Genomic DNA, 20821 nt, shown 5'->3' with positions numbered 1-20821 from the left:
ATGAAGTATTCAGTTAGCATTAGATACATTAATACCGTTTTTTTGGTAATGGAAAAATTGGTGGCATTTTGGAATCGCCCAAAGACAAAAAAAAAGGCAACATGTGATTTTCGGAAGTGACTTCCGCTGTATGACGCAGTCTTCCTCCAATGAGAGTGCGAGGTGGGCGTGGCTTAAGGGTCATTATATACTCCTCCCCCCTTCACCTCTTCCTCCTCCTCCTCTTGGCTCGGGCGGCAGTGTGACTCAGCACCGAGCAACAACCGGGAAGTAACAAGGATAAATAAAGAACCCAGCGACATATTTAGGCGACGCTCGCTCAGAAGCAACCCCGCAGTGAACCATGGCTAGCTACCACAAACCCGACGAGAAGACCCTGCAGGGGCTGAAGGATATCGCCAACAAGCTGAGAATTCACTCTATCAATGCAACATGCGCCTCCAACTCCGGGTAAAGTTCGAAACTGTGCTCGCATAATTGTCGTGAAACGTCACTTCGCAGTAAGATATGTAACATGTAGCAGTTAAATATGTAACTTGTAGCAGTAAGATATGTAACATGTAGCAGTTAAATATGTAACTTGTAGCAGTAAGATATGTAACATGTAGCAGTTAAATATGTAACTTGTAGCAGTAAGATATGTGTAACCGAGGGTTACACATATCTTAAGCCCATAAAAATAGGTTACATATGTAACATTTAGCAGTAAGATATGTAACATGTAGCAGTAAGATATGTATCATGTAGCAGTTAAATATGTAACATGTAGCGGGCTAATGTTGTCACGCGTGACGGGCAGGCCTTGTAGCACGTGCTACAGTCCCTAAATAAATGTACACCGTGGCCACCTGCTGTGATTATCTACTAATCCCAGCGACTCGAGTCCTAGGTTAGTTCAGCGGGAATGTACATTGGATTTATGAGAAAGTGGCGACTCTGCGCGTACAATCTTGACAATAGTTCATCCGACGGGAATTCTAAGGAATCTCATTGACGCCAAGTTGTTGGCTAACACGCACCACGTGATGCCATGAATTGATTAACGTGGACCCCGACTTAAACGAGTTGAAAAACGTATTCGGGTGTTAGCATTTAGTGGTCAATTGTATGAATATGTACTGTATGTACAATCTACTAATAAAAGTTACAATCTTATCAATCAATGCATCATGTGGTCTGCAGACTCACTGGCTGAAAGGGCGGGCTGCATGCAATTTAGAATAGAATACAATGGAGTGTATTGTCATATTTGCATATAATGAGATTAAGGACTCTAATTTAAGGTGCGGTAGTGGGAACAAATATGGGATACAAATAAATTACACAAGTAATAAAGATAAAACTAAGAAATAGACTACTATCCAATAAAAATAAGCAATCCTGTACAATATACAAAATACTGTACAATATACAGAACAAGACAAGAGTACCGGAGTGATAACAATCAGTGTCGGATGTATTGCACTCGAAGGGTAATATTGCACAGTAGGGTATTAGGGTAGGATATTGTATAGGGGTGAATTTATTATAAATTAGAGTTGCTCAAAGTTAAATGTTTTAGAGCCAAAAATATAACAAGAACATCACCAGCTATTTTGTTACCATTAGTGGTTAAACAGAACATATGTACTTTTTAAAAGTGTGTTATTTGTAACACTAATAAAGTGACGAGCTGTCAGGGGAGGCAAGTGAGGCAGTGCATCACCTTGCCACCGGGGGTGGGGGGTGGGTAAAAGGCTTCAAAAACGTAGTAATAAATAAGTTTAAATATTTCTCTTTTGGTCACACTTTGTGTGAATTTGGTGTGGTTCCTGTTTATTATGATACTTTTCATGGTCAAAATCGCTGATGTGGCAGACGAGAAGTGAGGCAGACACAGGTGGTGCCTCCCCGGCTACACACATTGTATTGAGCGTGCGAGGGCGCGTGCTTGTTGCCACAGGGAAGAGGCAGGCCAAGGTAGGGGCGATATACTGTCAACTTGCAGTACTCTGACTTGCCACACTGGGAGAAGTGGGGGCGCTCACAGCAAAAAAACTTTTTAAAAACTTTATAGCAATCAGAGTAAGCCAGTAGCTGAGATAGGCTCCAGCACCCCCCGCGACTCCGAAGGGAATATGCGGTAGAAAATGGATGGATGGATGAAGCCAGTGTTTGTGGGTGTTTTTTGTCAGATGCAAAAATATTGTTTTATTGCTTGGAATGAAATTTAATTAAATTAATGTATCTGCCAATATGGAGGATTATATACTGTATCCAAGATTAAATACTTCTCTAAACTGGACTTTAAGACAAAATGAATGTGATCATACAAAGTAGGTTTTCATGAAGGATAGCTATTGCTGCTTCAGATACAAATACAGAAAGGTAAGATACACTCACAATACTTGATTTATTTTGTTAAAAGCAAATGGGACCCAAAAGTATTTAATAACTTTATCAAATACTTTTTGGACCCATTTATCATATCATAATATCATTATAACGTTTTTATGAAAGCTAATAACTCCTTTCTTTTTCCTGTTATTCTATAGTGCAACCTCAATTAACAATGATACCAAAGACTATAAAAATGGGACCCGTTACCTCCCTGCTTGACACTCAGCATCAAGAGTTGGAATTGGGGGTTAAATCACCAAAAAAAGATTCCTGAGCGCGGCCACCACTGCTGCTCACTGCTCCCCTCACCTACCAGGGGATGATCAAGGGTGATGGGTCAAATTTCAGAGAATAATTTCGCCACACCTAGTGTGTGTGACAATCATTGGTACTTTAACTTAACATATTAATTTTAAGTTAAAAAAAAGAAGAAAAAAACCCTCAAAGTATCTGTCTCACCCGGTGTATAGTTCACCGCACGTCACTGAACTAATTACATTGTGGCGCTGATGAGCAATTGTCAAGGAAGCAGTTTTTTGATGAGCGAATCACTCGAGGCTCAAACGGAAAAGCTCGGAGATAAAAGCTATCAACTGAGCTGGGCACAAGGAACTGGGGGGCATTGTTGAAGTCTCGTCCCCAAATACGGATACAATATTGAACACAAGTGGCTCAGGCCACAGGTATATTCGTGAAGCGCGTGCACACACACAAGCAGTTAAAGACAAGCAACGAACAATTTTCAGTCATACTGTTGTAGGAATGCTATAACATGCGTTCAATGAGAGCTAACATTGGTAGCTAAACTTTATTAAATCCCTATTGGCTGAATGCACACATGCACGTGTTATGTAAGTGCAATTAGGTCATTCAGGGCTAAAAGCCTGAAGAGGGCAGAATAAAATGCTTGCAACACATTGGAAAGTTAATACTCTTTTTAGGCACAAAGGTTGCAAACGGCACCGTTGAAAGCTTCAACTGAATGCTATATGCAGCACAAATGTTTTTCTTTTTTAATACAAATTTACTTTAGTCAACATTAAATAGGGATGCAACACATTTCATATCAGTTCTTTTGGACCAAAATAACTGTGATTAGCATTATTGTGGCATTGTTGGATGTGCTCAAAAATTGTTTTTGTGTATTTAATTATAAAGGCAACAAGTGATGGCTGCTGGTTAGCGCCTTGCATGGCAGCTCCCGCCATCAGTGTGTGAATGTGTGTGTGAATGGGTGAATGTGGAAATAGTGTCAAAGCGCTTTGAGTACCTTGAAGGTAGAAAAGCGCTATACAAGTATAACCCATTTATCATTTATTTAAGTGTTGCACGTCCGATTTTATGTTACATCACATGGGTTCACTTCCTGTTCGCCTCTTGTCTCGTATTCCTCGGAGTATAGATTGATCACTCTGTTTGAAGAGAGCATAGCCTGTAGGTTCAATGTGCACAAGTGAATTACTTTCGTTGCTCATACAGCAATGTGTTTATACAAGTTTAGATTGGGGCATGTAGTTTCTTAGTGGAGAAAGATGTTATTTGTCTTGTATTTGTGTTAGCATTTTAATTAGCCAGCCATTAGCGTGCTAACTTGTTTCTCAACTGACACTTGCCCACTCAGCCAATTTCTCTGCCTGAAAGAGCGCCACTGTCCTCATAATATTTGCACTTTGCACATTTTGTAGACCGCTGCACGCGAGTATATCTTGGCTGTATTAAAGTACAGTACAGGCCAAAGGTTTGGACACACCTTCTCATTTCAATGCGTTTTCTTTATTTTCATGACAATTTACATTGTAGATTGTTACTGAAGGCATCAAAACTATGGCACCTGTGAAGTGAAAATCCTTTCAGGTGACCCCTTGAAGCTCATCGGGAGGATGCCAAAAGTGTGCAAAGCAGTGATCAGAGTAAAGGGTGGCTATTTTGAAGAAACTAGAATATAAAACATGTTTTCAGTTATTTCACCTTTTTTTGTTAAGTACATAACTCCACATGTGTTCAAATATAGTTTTGTGGCCTTCAGTGACAATCTACAATGTAAATACTGTATTTTTCGGAGTATAAGTCGCTCCGGAGTATAAGTCGCACTGGCCGAAAATGCATAATACAGAAGGAAAAAAACATAAGTCGCACTGGAGTATAAGTCGCATTTTTTTGGGAAGTTTATTTGATAAGGGAATAAGCGGTAGAAAATGGATGGATGGATGGAAAACCCAACACCAAGAATAGACATTTGAAAGGCAATTTAAAATAAAGAATAGTGAACAACAGGCTGAATAAGTGTACGCTATATGATGCATAAATAACCGACTGAGAACGTGCCTGGTATGTTAACGTAACATATTATGCTAAGAGTCATTCAAATAACTATAACATATAGAACATACGTTTACCAAACAATCTATCACTCCTAATCACTAATTCCCATGAAATCTTGTACGTCTAGTGTCTTACGTGAATGAGCTAAATTATTTTTTATTTTATTGTAATGTGTTAACAATTTCACACACAAGTCGCTCCTGATTATAAGTCGCACCCCCGGCCAAACTATGTAAAAAAAATTGTGACTTATAGTCCGAAAAATACGGTAGTCATGAAAATAAAGAAAACGCATTGAATGAGAAGGTGTCCAAACTTTTGGCCTGTACTGTATGTCCACATGGCAAACATGCTGTCTCCGCTCCAGACAATTTTATACGTCTTACTTATGCCATCGCAACATCTTGTTTCAGTGATCAGTCTTTTGGTGGCCGAATTTTCGGTGCGTCTCTAATCAATAGTGCCTAAACTACAGATTTATATATTTATCAATTCATGTAATGTTTTCATGTAAAAGACCCTTATTTTTTAGGTGTGGTGGCTGTAATTTTGTCATGGTTTCACACCACAATCAAATTAAATGTAGAGGAATCCCTGAATAATCTACTTTCAAACATATTTGGGTTTGTGTCCAACGCCCACGTTTGCTGACATCGTCCTTGGTGGCTTATTGTAGTCTCATCGTCGTCCACCCAATTCTAAGTTGACAAACCTTGTACTGCTGTCACTGGGGAAGTTCCTTCAGCCATTTTACACTGTCACCATAAAACTTTTACAGATACTGTATAGTAATACTGCAATGCAAAAGGTGTTTGTTCTTAGCACATGGACTGCATTGGCTGCAGCGCACAGAAACTTGCGGTTTCCTTTATTGGACGAGGGAATAAAAAAACCTCAGCCTCTTGCGGATGTAGTAATTAAAACGTCAATTTAATGTCAGATAATTGTGCAACCCTACTTTGAGGCATTACACTTGGGAGGCCCAAAACACTACTCAACATTGGCTACTCTTGCAAAACGCAATGCAACGCAACACAATACCTTTTTTTTTTTTTTTTTGACATTTCACTTTGCACCAATCTAAAGAAGAAATACACTGTTCAACGGTTTGTTTTTTAAATAGATTGTCCACTGGAGTCTGTATCAAGAATGCAATGATAATACTACTCGTAGTAAATTGCAGATTAGTTTGTTTTGCTGAAACATTGTTCCAATTCTTTCACTCATATTGTACAAGTGTAGCTAATACTAGTAGTTGTGTCATTGCATCTTGATTCTGGTATTTTTAGATGTGCTGCTTCTTCTTCCTTCAAGAAAATGTCACTCAAACAGGTTTTGTAGGCAGTACAGTATTTCCTGGTCGTCAAACAATGGCTAATGACTGTTTTAGGGCCTTATGGTTTCCAGGGTTGCGTAATTACGGAAGATATCACGGTAAAGGCCAATCAAAATGGAATCTAGTAATAAACGCAAAATGTCACGGAAATTGAGAAAGTAATGTTTGTCTAGGGAACATGTGCACCTCCCCCTTGAAAGCATATGTATTTAAAGCACTTATTGGTATGTTATGACACATTATTATGCTTTGACTTAAAATACTGGGCTAAATTGTCTAATAAATGGTCTGTATTTATATAGCGCTTTACTCTACCTGGAATGATACCCAAAGCACTTTACATTATACGTCACATTCGCCCATTGACACACACAGATGATGTATAATGTATTGTATCAATAAGTATGATTTTTGCACTAAAATACCAGACTTTTTATGTTGGTAAAAGTGTAAATGAAAATACTAGCATATAAAAAAATTATAAAACTGATTTCATAGGGCCCTACTCAATGTACTTTTTTGTGTACTGTTTTTAAAGACTAAATAGCTTTTGACTGATGGCAATTTTAGCTGGAAGTTACAACTGAATTCGATAAAAGGATTAATAAAACAAACTATTTTATACAGGATTGTTTAATGTAGCTGATACTTGCATTTTCCTCATTATTTCTCTTAACCCTAGCAGAGAGAGTATAATATACAGTTACATGTTAAAACTGACTGTAATTAAATAAACTATACAGAAGGCTTTTCATTGACATGTTTTTTTTGCTCTGACCTTTTAACATTTTTGTTTTTGAGTTGAATTTCCCTTATTTCCCAGCAGGTTATCCATCAGAAAATGGACAGTGGGTAAACCGAATTCTGTTTTTGAGAGGAGAGTAACCATGTTTAAGACAACTTGGCATGTTGCAAGAATGGTTGAAATAATGCTGTTTGAAATTGAACCCACATGGGGAAGCTGAAATGCTGTTGAGTACAGAGGGATTTCTAAATTATTACAATAATCTGACCACCATTTCAGCAACTAACCGTTTCACAAGTTTGTTGGCAAGCATGTGATCTCCTTTGAAATACTGACATTTTAAAACCATTAGAATTTTATTCAACAATCTAGTAACTTAAATAATAAATGCCGCTTTAAAATATCAAAGGCTGTTCTCAAATATCAAAGTATGTTCTCAATGTTTTAATCCATATATTTTTCTGTGTATTTTACTGTAACTAAAACTGTAACTTAAAAGTGTTTCAGTAATTTGTTCCTCTTCAAAAAGCATCCCTTAGCGACACATGCATGTTTTGAGTGTGACATAAAAGCCTTACCTTATGTATGCAATACAATGTATTGTCTATCTTTCTTCCCAGCCACCCTACATCATGTTGCAGTGCGGCTGAGCTCATGTCTGTCCTCTTCTTCCACACCATGCGCTATAAAGCTGACGACCCTCGCAACCAGTGCAATGACCGCTTTGTGCTGTCAAAGGTTTAGATACGTGTATTATTTTTAGCTCAAAAGATAACACTTTGTCAGTATACTGCATTAGAACTGCCGTAAGAACCTCTGCTTTCTTCTTTCAAGGGTCACGCTGCACCGATCCTGTATGCTGCCTGGGCAGAAGCTGGGTTTGTGAAAGAGTCAAATCTGCTTAACCTGCGCAAGATTGACTGCGACTTGGAAGGACACCCCACTCCAGTAAGACCAAAGCCCCAAGCTTTATTTGCTCTACATCTTTTAAGGTTAGCCCTGACTTTTATTCTTTGTATCCACCAGAAACTGGCATTTGTTGATGTGGCAACAGGATCTCTTGGTCAGGGTCTGAGTGCTGCCTGTGGCATGGCCTACACCGGCAAGTACTTTGACAAATCCAGGTGAATTAAATCAATATTTAGCCATACATTCTGAAATAAATCAATCTAGGATTACAGTGCAGCTGTTTTATATAAAGATATATCAGTCGTTCATGTTGTTGGCCGACTAATGTACTAAATAAATAAATGATAAATGGGTTATACTTGTATAGCGCTTTTCTACCTTTAAGGTACTCAAAGCGCTCTGACAGTATTTCCACATTCACCCATTCACACACACATTCACACACTGATGGCGGGAGCTGCCATGCAAGGCGCTAACCAGCAGCCATCAGGAGCAAGGGTGAAGTGTCTTGCCCAAGGACACAACGGACGTGACTAGGATGGTAGAAGGTGGGGATTGAACCCCAGTAACCAGCAACCCTCCGATTGCTGGCACGGCCACTCTACCAACTTCGCCACACCGTCCCGTACTATAAGCAATGCAAGTTTTACTGTTTCTTTGTTAATGATCTGCTTTATTTTAAACTTTTGCTTAATGTGGTCATTAGATCAGCCTGTGACAGCACTAACTTAAATTGCTCTTACGCTACTGCTCTTTCATCTGCCTTATTACGCACTTTAACCACAATGGTTACTTTATTACTGGTCTGTCTTAAGCTAAGGTCATCAAGCAACACATTTTTGCTACATTTGGGACTTTTTGTTTGTACAGTTTGTTGTCTGATTTTAGTGTTACCTAATTCTTATGTAGATTTGTTTAATGGACCCTTTCTTGTACATACTATCAATCTGCGGGGAATACAGGTGGAAAGTAGCCCTTGGCTACAATATAGCATATATACATTTCAATGTGCATTGTTCAATGTAACAATGAAATTGAAATTGTTCACGTCTTATGCAGACTGCAATAAAATAATAGAACAATGCTCGAAGTAACCCATTTTATCGCTTGATTTGAAAAAAAATGCTATTGGTCAGTTAATTTCAATCAGAATTTGATGGTACATTTATAGGTAGTTGCTTCTGCAGGTTGTGATCCCTCAGTTATCTTGCATTAACATTTATAAATGTAGATTTAAGAAGACTATAAGATTTATTTGTCATGTTCATTTCAGTTACCGCGTATACTGTATGATGGGAGATGGAGAGTGTTCCGAAGGCTCTGTGTGGGAAGCCATGGCGTTTGCTTCCCACTATCAGCTGGATAACCTGGTGGCAATCATGGATGTCAATCGGCTTGGTCAGAGTGAGCCAGCGCCCATCCAGCATGACATGGACACTTATCGCAAGCGCTGTGAAGCCTTTGGGTTAGTTACAACCTATGACATTTGGGATTCAGATAGGGTTAGGCCTTTTTAAATTCCCCTTGTGCACATTGTTTTACCACATTGTTGTAAATTTTAAGTAATGTGTCAAATAAGCTGTATTTTATTTAATATTTGTTTTGAAGGTTTAAATACTGTTTAACTCTTTATTTTATTAGATGGAATACACATGTTGTGGATGGGCATGACGTGGAGGAACTGTGCAAGGCATTCTGGCATGCTCAGCAGGTTAAGGGAAAGCCCACTTGCATTGTTGCCAAAACATTCAAGGGCAAAGGTCTCCCAGGTAGTCTAGGTTTTCATGTATAACAATTCCAATAACTTTTAAAAAATGTATTATTACTATTAATTATGTTAGTACTATACTATTTATTTCTATTAAAGTCACAAGACTATTTATCATTTTGCCCCAGGTATTGAGGATCTTGAGAACTGGCATGGAAAGCCCATTCCGAAAGACAAGGTAGATGGACTTTTGAATGGCCTTCGGGAGAAAATCCAAGTCCCAAACAAGACTTTGTCTCCTGAGCTGCCTAATTTTGACACGGCACCTGCCGACCTAAGCCCAATCTCCCTGCCCTCCCCTCCAGCATACAAAAAGGGTGAAAAGGTACATTTTCCATTGATTTTTTTATGTTTTGTTGAATTGCATTTTGTGATAAAGGCAACAAGCTCTGAGCAGTGTTGAAGCCTAATGGTCCCAGCCATTTTGGCTAAACTGTTTGTTTCATATCCTTTTCAGATGGCAACAAGGCGAGCTTATGGTGTGGCGCTGGCAAAGCTGGGCCAGGCAAGCCAGAGAGTGGTTGCCCTTGACGGGGACACCAAAAACTCCACATTCTCTGAGACCTTCAAAAAAGCTTTCCCCAAGCGCTACATTGAATGCTTTATTGCTGAACAGAACTTGGTACACATTTAATTATTTTGTGGAATAGCTTGTGTACTATGTTTCGCTGATGAAAAATAGGGAAACAATTGGTAGTATTTGTATCAAATGGTCAGTTAAAAAGATGGATAAACCTTGTTCATCAAACATAATTTTATCCAAATTAGTCTAATCTGTTGACATTCATTCAAAATCCAGAGAATTCCATCCCTTTTTGTGATCATTAATTGAAAAAAAAATCTTTCTTTATGCTACAGGTGGGAGTGGCTATTGGGTGTGCCACCCGTGACCGAACTGTGGCATTTGTCAGTACTTTTGCTGCCTTTATGTCCAGAGCCTATGACCAGATCCGAATGGGAGCCATTTCTCAGTCAAATGTCAACTTGGTAGGGTCACACTGTGGAGTCTCTATCGGTAAGGTTTTTGACTCAGCACCTCTTCTTTATGACTACCTGGATTGATGATGATGGATTATTGCCTTTCTAGGTGAGGATGGACCTTCGCAGATGGCGCTTGAGGATTTGGCCATGTTCCGTGCCATCCCCACTTGTACCGTGTTTTACCCCAGTGATGCAGTGGCCACAGAGAGAGCGGTCGAGTTTGCAGCAAACACAAAGGTTGTTGTCTATGGATGTTCTCATTGATCAAGCTCATTATCCCAGGGCATTCAATCGATAAACCGGGCTGTTTGGATGAGAGGCGAAATGTCTTCTAAGATAAACCAAGTAGGCTTCATCAGTTCATGCTCTTAGACTTGGATTGGTCAGATGTAGTCTAGCGGCTGGTGCCAAACTCCAAATATTTACTCTCTAATACCAGGAGGGTGTGCCTGGGAAAGGATGGTTTCATCCTATCGTAGTGAGAAAAACTGTTGATGCAAACAAGCACTCCTACTGTCGAAGTGGAATTTCCTCTAGTTAGCATTGAGGTATTGTGTGGCAGAACGATTGATGTGGAGCGACCACTAACCGCCCAAAATAGTCGAAATCACCCACGTTGGCATACCATTTAGTTGTAAACAAATGGCACAAAGAGGCATCTGTGACCAGAATGTTTCTAACTCAGGTTATTTTTTGGAGGCTAAATTGCAGGTTCCTTTAGGAGAGGGAGATAGGTGGTGTCGCAGACCACCACCTCTGTTCGGGCATGGTTTGTCAACCTTGATGGATATTTTGTGGGTGTGGGGTTTCCGGTCTTTAGGATTCATTATTCTGTCTCAGGGTGTCGCGGGGTTTAAAGGCCTACTGAAACCCACTACTACCGACCACGCAGTCTGATAGTTTATATATCAATGATGAAATCTTAACATTATAACACATGCCAATACGGCCGGGTTAACTTATAAAGTGACATTTTAAATTTGCCGCTAAACTTCCGTTTCGAAACGCCTCTGAGGATGACGTATGCGCGTGACGTAGACCGGCGAACACGGGTATGCCTTCCACATTGAAGCCAATACGAAAAAGCTCTGTTTTCATTTCATAATTCCACAGTATTCTGGACATCTGTGTTCGTGAATCTGTTGCAATCATGTTCATTGCATTATGGAGAAGGAAGCTGAGCAAGCAAAGAAGAAAGTTGTCGGTGCGAAATGGACGTATTTTTCGAACGTAGTCAGCAACAACAGTACACAGCCGGCGCTTCTTTGTTTACATTCCCGAAAGATGCAGTCGAGATGGAAGAACTCGGATAACAGAGACTCTAACCAGGAGGACTTTTGACTTCGATACACAGACGCCTGTAGAGAACTGGGACAACACAGACTCTTACCAGGATTACTTTGATTTGGATGACAAAGACGCAGACGTGCTACTGTGAGTATGCAGCTTTGGCTTCTAAACATTTGATAGCTTGACCGTATGTGCGCGTCATGTACGTAACTTTTTAAAAATATATAAGCTTTATGAACCTTGGGTTAGGTGAACGGTCTTTTGGGCTGAGTGATTGTGTGTGTTGATCAGGTGTTTGAATTGTATTGGCGTGTTCTATGGAGCTAGCAGAGGAGCTAGGAGCTAGCGTAACAAACACGCAGGTGTTTTTATGCAGGATTAATTTGTGGCATATTAAATATAAGCCTGGTTGTGTTGTGGCTAATAGAGTGTATATATATGTCTTGTGTTTATTTACTGTTGTAGTCATTCCCAGCTGAATATCAGGTCACCCCCGGCTCTCACAGCATCTTCCCTATCTGAATAGCTTCAACTCCCCACTAGTCCTTCACTTGCACTTTACTCATCCACAAATCTTTCATCCTCGCTCAAATTAATGGGGAAGTTGTCGCTTTCTCGGTCCGAATCTCTCTCACTTCATGCGGCCATCATTGTAAACAATAGGGAACTTTGCGTATATGTTCAACTGACTACGTCACGCTACTTCCGGTAGGGGCAAGCCTTTTTTTTATCAGATACCAAAAGTTGCAATCTTTATCGTCGTTGTTCTATACTAAATCCTTTCAGCAAAAATATGGCAATATCGCGAAATGATCAAGTATGACACATAGAATAGATCTGCTATCCCCGTTTAAATTAAAAAAAATCATTTCAGTAGGCCTTTAAGTGTACTGGGATGTTGTGGTGTTTAAAAATTATTCTGAGTTTCTCACATAGACCTGATACGAATATGGAATGACAATATTTTTGCGTCTGTCACCCTTTCCCTCCTCAACCAATCTGTTCTTGTTTCTTCTGGAATTGGATGCACTTTTCAGAAACGACCAACTGGTGTAACCACAGGGTTTGATGGCTTCCCTTAAATGCTTATGCTCTTTCTCTTTGGCCTGTGGGCTAGTAGGAACATTATCATCTCTGTGTTGTAGGGTTTTAATAACACCCAGTTTGTGAACCAGTGGATGGTGTGAGTCAAAAAGTAGGTATTGATCAGTATGTGTGGGTTTTCAGTAAACCCTGACACGAAGGTGTTCTCTCTAATGTGGATGTCACAGTCCAGAAAAAGGCAACCCATGTCATCCACATATCTGTACCAATTACTTGTTGCTGTTCCCTTAAAAGAGCTCAGAGCTCTCTTTTCCATGTCCTCCATATAAAGGTTTGCCACTATTTGGGATACAGGTGATCCTGTTGCACAACTGTGTTTTTGTAAGTAAATTGTTCCTATGAGTTGAAAGTATGTAGTATTAAGGCAAAGTTCCAGCAAAAGGCAAATCTTTTCTGGGTTTAGTGTGGATCTATCCTGTAAAGTGTAACCACAGTTGCCTCACAGTTTCTACTGCCTCCTGGGTTCGAATACAGGTGAACAGGGAGGTGATGTCCAATGAAACTATAGTTTCATTGTTATCCAGTTTTAGGTTTCTGATTTTTGCTACAAAGTCAATGGAATTTTGGACATGTGGTGTTTTGCCAACCAAAGGTGCTTAGATGCTGGCCACATACTTGGCAATATTGTATGTCAGAGTTAATGCTGCTGTCCATGGGTCTGAGAGGAGCCCATCCTTGTGTATTTTTGGAAGGCCATATACAGTATACTAGTATAATCCGTAATACAATGCCTGGTTGACGGCTTCTGACTTTTGTAGTGTTTGTAAGTACTAACTGATTTTCCTTTTGTACCCACTTGTTTGGTCCCTTTTGAGTAATTTATACGTGTTAGAATCTTTGAGAAGTGTAAGCATCGCAACGGTTTTTCTCACTACGATAGGGCTAAACCATCCTTGCACACCCTCCTGGTATTGGAGTATAAATATTTGGGGTTTTGGCACCAGCCGCTAGACTAGCTATGACTGGTCTAAGACCAGATCTGACCAAACAAAGTCTATGAGCATGAACTGATGAAGCCTACTTGGAAGAGAGGAGAAATTTATTCTAAGATGAACCAAACAGTCCAGTTGCGATGGTGGTTGTTCTTTCCATGCAGTGGTAAATCATTATTTTGTGATTTTTTTTTTTCCTCAGGGTATCTGCTTCATTCGAACCAGCAGACCAGACACTGCAGTCATCTACTCGCCGGAAGAAAAGTTTGAAATTGGTGTTGCCAAGGTAATTAATTCATTTATCCTTGCTGTCCAATGACAACAGTCGCACTACTCCCACAAAGTTATGGATATTTAGCATTTAGGGAAAATTTCATGAACTGAATATGCATTAACTTTTTACAGGTGAACCTAAATTTGACATCTGAACTTTGAATGCACATGTCAAATGTTTTGTCTATTTTGATCAACTAACAAGGGACTAAACGACAACATTTCTAATGGTGAGCGTGTGTGAGATCCATGAATTGAACACATTTTCTTGCTTCAATTAGTACTCGGACGGCTTTCTTCATCATGCTGTTCACATTTTTACATGAGACATGTCAGAGTGAAGTAGCCACTAACCTTAGTATGTGTTCTCTGCAGTTTGCTACAGAGAGACTGCATAAATGCCTTTCTGTGTGAACAAAGTCAATTGTTGTGAATTACTTTCATTAGGCTCCTATTTGGAGAATGCCAAGCTGTACAAAAAGCACAAACATTGTAGAGTTGGACATGTACGTTCAAAGGTTTAGAGGTCAAATTTAAGTTATGTAAAGCGTACAGTTCATTTTAGGTTAATTCAGAAATTCCACTCAGAAGCTGAGTTTTTTTTTTTTAAATAAATTAATAAATGAAACATTTTGGAGTATTTTTTTCACAAATGTATTGTTTAGGGATGATACTCGAAACCGGTTTTCCCGGTTGTTTGATAAGAAAAGAACCTTTCACAGCGTGGCAACATGCAACACTTTTCGGGGCTACCGCGCATGCTCGTAACTCCCGTTGCATGCTGGGTAGTGTAGTTATATTCTCCAGCTCATAACATTTTTCCCCCATAAAGAAATAATGTTAACTCAAAGTGTATTTCTTTTTTTAGCTTTAACTTTTCATTTATTAGCATTGTAACCACATTTGCAAATAACTTTTCTCTTCATAGAATGTTCTTTCAATAAAGAAATAAAGTGCAAAAATGTCAAAGCATCATAACAAACAGTTATGTCAAATAGCAGCAGAAGTGCACTTTTTGGAGAGCTGTATTATTTTCAGTTTTGTGCCCAAGGGACTGTTATTTAACACTATATTATTATTTATACACCTATAGTGATCACAGAGACAGGTTGTTTTTGTGTTACTGTATATATTTGTTTCTCTGAAAAATCCCACTTAATATACTTTGGGTAACAACAGACAATATTTATTTTATTTTAGGTGGGTAACAGTCAATATTTATTTATTTATTAGATTTTATTTTTTTATTATATAATAAAAGTGAGCTTTTGTTAAACCAAATATTGTGTTTTTTTTCCATATACAACAACCTATCTGGACTCGATAAGAGAATCGATAAGGAATCGGTTCGATAAGAGGATTCGATAATAGGCTCGAACTCGATAATTCCTTATCAAACATCATCCCTAGTATTGTTTCAAAACAGGTTTGTCACAACACGGTTTTCACGGGTCATTAATGGATTTTGCAAAAATTAAGGTCTTAAATGGCATTAAAAAGCATTAAGTTTGATGTCCAGAGGTATTTAAAAATGTAATGCCATTGTAAGCCTAATTAAATGATACATAAAAATCAACTTGATAACTTTGCCGGTTTCGATAAACTGTAATGTCTGTTTTTTTTCCTTTATCTCTGGCTTTCAAAAGGATACTCTCTGTGTAATGCTCAACACCAGAACACATTTATTTGACAGGATAAAATAAACCGTGTTAAGCCTCTTGGTAGTCATCCACTATCTTTGTTTCGGCACGAGCAGGCGGGACGGCTAACTTACACACACAAAATACATGGGCTCGCTAGTCGCAACTCACCAGTGAGAAGCACCAAGTAACAAAACGTTAGGAGGAAAAAGATGACTATAAAACCAAATGTCTGTGTGATTATTTTATCTTCAAATTGAATGAGCTACATAGTCCATCAACACGGACAAAATAGCGAGTATGCCATGATGGCATTGGCAACAAATAAAACCAAACCACCTGACCTAGATTTTTGGGTAGAATAAAATTACACTTAAGATGTGCAATTTGTGCTAGCAGAGATTAAGTCTGTTTTAGTTTAGTTTGTCTATGGTAATTAAATTATTGACCTTACAATTACTACGGGGAAAAAAACATGCGTTTGAAAGGGTTACTTGAATTATTATACAGTATTAGTGCTTACTTTAGCAACAGTTATTGTACACTTTTAATTATTCAACATTATCATTACCAAATGCTTACAATTATGCTTATACAGACAACTGAATGTTTGACTATATAGATCTGCAGTAGGACATGGGCATTACATTAAAACTGATAGCTGTAGAAAGCCTGCACTGATCTTTTTGATAGCCTTTGCGTACACCTTTTTTTTTTTTTTTAAATGTTAATTTTCAAGTGGTAATACACATTACTGAACTTCTAACAATGTGTTGTAATGGGGAAAACTGTTCACCATACCAAAGCAATACATTTACAATGAAATTATTGTAACTAATTGTTTATAGTCAAACTGACCTGCCTACACCAATCAGATGCACTTCATTGAACATATTTATTTACTTTGGTCAATGATCTACCTAAAAATTGCCATTTTATATTCAAAGCTTGTTGCTGTTTCTCCTTAGTGCATTGTCATGGCTCATCTCCAATACAATGTGAATGGAGAACATGTGATCCTAAACTGAAAATGTATTTGAAGCATCATTTGGCAGCTAAACCATTCTAAAACATGTTTGGCCAAAAACATTTAACATGACATGCATGAAACTGATCTAATCATGTTGGTCATAATCAATATGAGTGAATTTGCAAAGTTGTCATTGGACAGTAACGATAAATGGTTGGTCTATGCAGATCAAATGTGTACTTGGAGTGATGTTTAATGGGGATTAAACATGTCCACCAGGTTGTCCGCCAGTCTGACAGTGATGTTGTGACAGTGATTGGAGCTGGTGTTACGCTGCATGAGGCGCTTTCTGCTGCAGACATGCTGGCAAGGGAAGGTAAATCCATACTGCCCTCTTGTGTACAAAACTGATTCCTGCATGTGAAAAGTGGATTGTGGACATTGCAACTTTTTTTTACAGCGGCTTGGATCATTTCAATTGTATCTTTTGTTTAGGGAAAAATATAAGAGTCATTGACCCGTTCACCATCAAGCCTCTTGATGCTGCCACCATTTTGGCGAGTGCTCGAGCCACGGGAGGACAAATCATCACAGTAGAGGACCACTACAAGGAGGGTAGGTTATGTTCTGCACTGCAAATGTTCCTTGTTTAAAAGAGTGCTGTGAGTTTCATGGGCTCTGTCCTTTGCTTAGGTGGTCTTGGCGAAGCAGTGTTGTCTGCAGTAGGCAGCGAGCCAGGCATTGTCGTGACTCGGCTGGCAGTCACAAGCGTCCCTCGGAGTGGGAAACCACAGGAACTTTTGGACCTCTTTGGCATCAGTGCTAAGGAAATAGCCAAAACTGTGCGTCAAACATTTGCCAACTAAGAATAATACATAAATGTTCTCAATGTTCTCCTTTCTATCCAACTTGCCTGACAGTGTGCTAACTCCTAGTGTCAGTTTAAGACTAGATTTAATTATGTGCTGTCATATTCATTTGCTGATGGAAAATGCAGTAAGATGACACTTCATACTTCATTCTACTCATTCCATAACATTCTGTTGTTGCATTCCATCTTTTTGTCTTCACATTGTGTTAAATGGTTCACGCTTTTACTTGGCTGACAAATCCTTTCTGAAGTAGTCGTGGCGTTTTGAAGAGAATTGAGTGTTTGAACATAGAAAACCAGTATTGTTCGGTTTGATGCTGATGTGCTGAATTAAACAATTAATCCCATTTTCTATTCATTTTTGCTCCAAGTGTTTTGATAGTTGGTAGATCAGCAACAATGGTCCATTTGGATCAGTTGTAAATAGTCTCACTGTGTAGTGGACAACCAAGATCAATATCAGATGCAGATTGTAGAACGTACCATAAGTTATTAATTAGATCAGATTTTTGAAGGAAATTTTCCCAAAGTGAATATTAGATGGCCATCTAACCGTTCATTATCTAGTAATCTGGATGGTTAAAGCTACGGAATCCATGTTTAACTCCAATGATTGTTAAAAACATTTACAACCTAGAATACATGGCGACGGTTTGGTTATTGTACAAGTAATTGATGTCAGCAGAAAATAGCTCAATGTGGGTGCATTTTGATGAAACTTTCAGGAAATGGGGATAAGGCACAAGTTATTAGATTTTGAAGTTAATCTGGATCATTTCTACTGTTCCCTTTTAGTTTAAGTCGAAAGACTCAACTTCTCCGTGAACATGCTAGCGCCCCACCCACAGAGACAAAGGAGAGTAGATAAGTGGATTCACTCCATTTAATTTAGCTAGAGAACAAATGCTCATAAGTGCTGACATCTAAGCAAAGAGGGAGCCTGTTTGGAAGCGAAAGGTAAACAAAACACAAGGTAATTTAATTTATTCTTTGATTCACTTAGGCTTTGTTTGCAACATAACTCAAAAGGTTATGAGTGAATTTTGATTAAACTTTTAAGAGACTTCAGAAATGGGAAAGCAATATTTTGTGTTTTGTGTTGAGGTTTCAAATTTTTTTTTTAAACAAATTTCTACGATTGGGAGATAGAGCCTGGTGGAGAACTAACTAGAGTGCTTCTTTAGTTAAATTATATCATTTGACTATGTGTTAAAGTGCCCCCCTCCTTATTGCAAATATTAAGATAACGTTGCCATTCGTTTGTGCAGCAAAATTTTAGTTTGTGCCGTTGTTTTTTTAAGCTATTCTTAAAAAAACTAGTGATGTCATCTAGCCCCCTACCTTGTCCAAATCTCCCCTAACTTGTCCCAAATGTTTTATGCTACAAAGTTTATTTTTGTATAACTATTTAAGTTTTTGTTGGAAGTTTTATTCATAATGAGGGACCCCAAAATTGTCAACGTTTGAGATTCAAAATTGTTTTGTTTTTATGTTAACATTTCATAGTTTTTAATGTGTTATTCACAATCAGCCCCCCAACTTTGTCAGAATCTCCCTAAACTCCCATTCAGAACTTTCCTCCAGAAGGTCTTATCTTTGTCCATGTGATGTCAGATGAAACAAAAATTGAGCTGTTTGGAGGAGAAAAGGTAAGTCCTTTAATCCCAGGAACACCATGCCTACCGTCAAGCATGGTGGTGATAGTATTATGCTCTGGGCCTGTTTTGCTGCCAATGGAACGGGTGCTTTACAAAGAGTAAATGGGACAATGAAAAAGGAGGATTACCTCCAAATTCTTCAGGACAACCTCAAAAATCATCAGCCCGGAGGTTGGGTCTTGGGCGCAGTTGGGTGTTCCAACGGGACAATGACCCCAAACAAACGTCAAAAGTGGTAAAGGAATGGCTAAATCAGGCTAGAATTAAGTTTTAGAATGGCCTTCCCAAAGTCCTGACTTAAATGTGTGGACATTGCTGAAGAAACAAATCCATGTCAGAAAACCAACACATTTAGCTGAACTGCACCAGTTTTGTCAAGAGGAGTGGTCAAAAATTCAAGCAGAAGCTTGTGGATGGCTACCAAAAGTGCCTTATTGCAGTGAAACTTGCCAAGGGACATGTAACCAAATATTAACATTGCTGTATGTATACTTTTGACCCAGCAGATTTGGTCACATTTTCAGTAGACCCATAAAAAATTCGTAAAAGAACCAAACTTCATGAATGTTTTTTGTGACCAACAAGTAGGTGCTCCAAACACTCCATCACAAAAAAAAAACCAAGAGTTGTATAAATAATTGGAAACGCAAGACAGCTATGACATGTTATTTACAAGTGTGCGTAAACTTTTGACCACGACTGTATACATGTATACTATTTTATTCTTAAATCATTTACAGGATCTACAGTATATTGAATATTTACACAGAATTGTCTTGACTTCCCAACTATTGCAGTAAAACATGATTCTATTTATTTTGGAACGACCAACCAGGACTACAATGTTTCAGTGTTTGGTGACAAGTTGTACTGCGCCATTTGTCGACTGTCTGGAACAACCCAACTCACGCACACGACGCAGGGTCAATGCACATTTCCAGACGAACGTACAGAAGAATAGCACTGTGCAGCCACCTTTTGACGGATTTTTGGGGAGTGAGAAGGGTTCCTGGACCAACACAGTGTGAATGTGGGCAAGTATCAACCCACAGTGAAAACATCCCCCAGTGGGCGACACCTGCTTTAAGTGCTGGGGTGACGCAGGACTGTGTAAAAGTGCACACAGTGAACATATGTACTGAACATAAAGATGGGCTCATTGATCATTTCCGCATAGGTGTGTTTGTTTTCATACATAGATGCTAGCGGAGCCTCGCCAAAAAAGCTTGACTCTGACATGAACGTAAAAAGAAGAAAAAAAAGGGCACCTCTTCTGGGAAAAGACCCAACACAACTTGCATGCCAACATTCTGTCGAAAAGATGGTCCAACTGTAAAAGCAAATCTTGTAATGGAGGAATAATTCCAAATATACAATTCCCATTTGTCTGTCTGCCTATATGAGTGTTTGGCAGACAGTTATGAAAGACCGGAGACAAGGAGGAGCAGGGTGTGTCAGTGTCATGCATGGTGGAACCAGGGCCTCTATTAATAATGTGAGACTTTTTTTTTTTTTCCCACCTCCAACATACTCCTTCCCATCTTGCACATTCAGCAGCCACAGAGTTGGGAAGGCTGCTGCAGGCTGACCTGTTGCAGAGACTCCTCATCCCTTCACCTGGGTCACGTTTTGTTTTCATCACC

The 20821-nt window shown here is 39.0% G+C and overlaps 1 protein-coding gene across 2 annotated transcripts; it reads left to right on the top strand.

Moving 5' to 3' along the window:
* The first annotated feature begins 211 nt into the window (after nt 1-211).
* On the top strand, nt 212-17867 carry tktb (transketolase b). Of its 2 annotated transcripts, XM_062053808.1 has the most exons (14): nt 212-450; nt 7403-7520; nt 7617-7730; nt 7809-7906; nt 8965-9156; nt 9333-9460; nt 9588-9784; nt 9917-10081; nt 10318-10474; nt 10547-10677; nt 13969-14052; nt 16929-17025; nt 17145-17264; nt 17343-17867. In XM_062053808.1, the coding sequence occupies exons 1-14, from the start codon at nt 344-346 to the stop codon at nt 17513-17515; spliced, it is 1881 nt and encodes a 626-aa protein (XP_061909792.1). In that variant the 5' UTR covers nt 212-343; the 3' UTR covers nt 17516-17867. The 2 variants fall into 2 exon arrangements, with proteins under 2 accessions (XP_061909792.1, XP_061909791.1); XM_062053807.1 differs by having other exon boundaries at nt 7617-7906.
* Nucleotides 17868-20821: the final 2954 nt, after the last annotated feature.

The sequence above is a fragment of the Entelurus aequoreus genome, linkage group LG07 (genome assembly GCF_033978785.1).
Source record: "Entelurus aequoreus isolate RoL-2023_Sb linkage group LG07, RoL_Eaeq_v1.1, whole genome shotgun sequence".
NCBI lineage: Eukaryota > Metazoa > Chordata > Actinopteri > Syngnathiformes > Syngnathidae > Entelurus > Entelurus aequoreus.
Note: the sequence above shows the minus strand (reverse complement) of the source record. Positions and strands in the feature narration are given on the sequence as shown.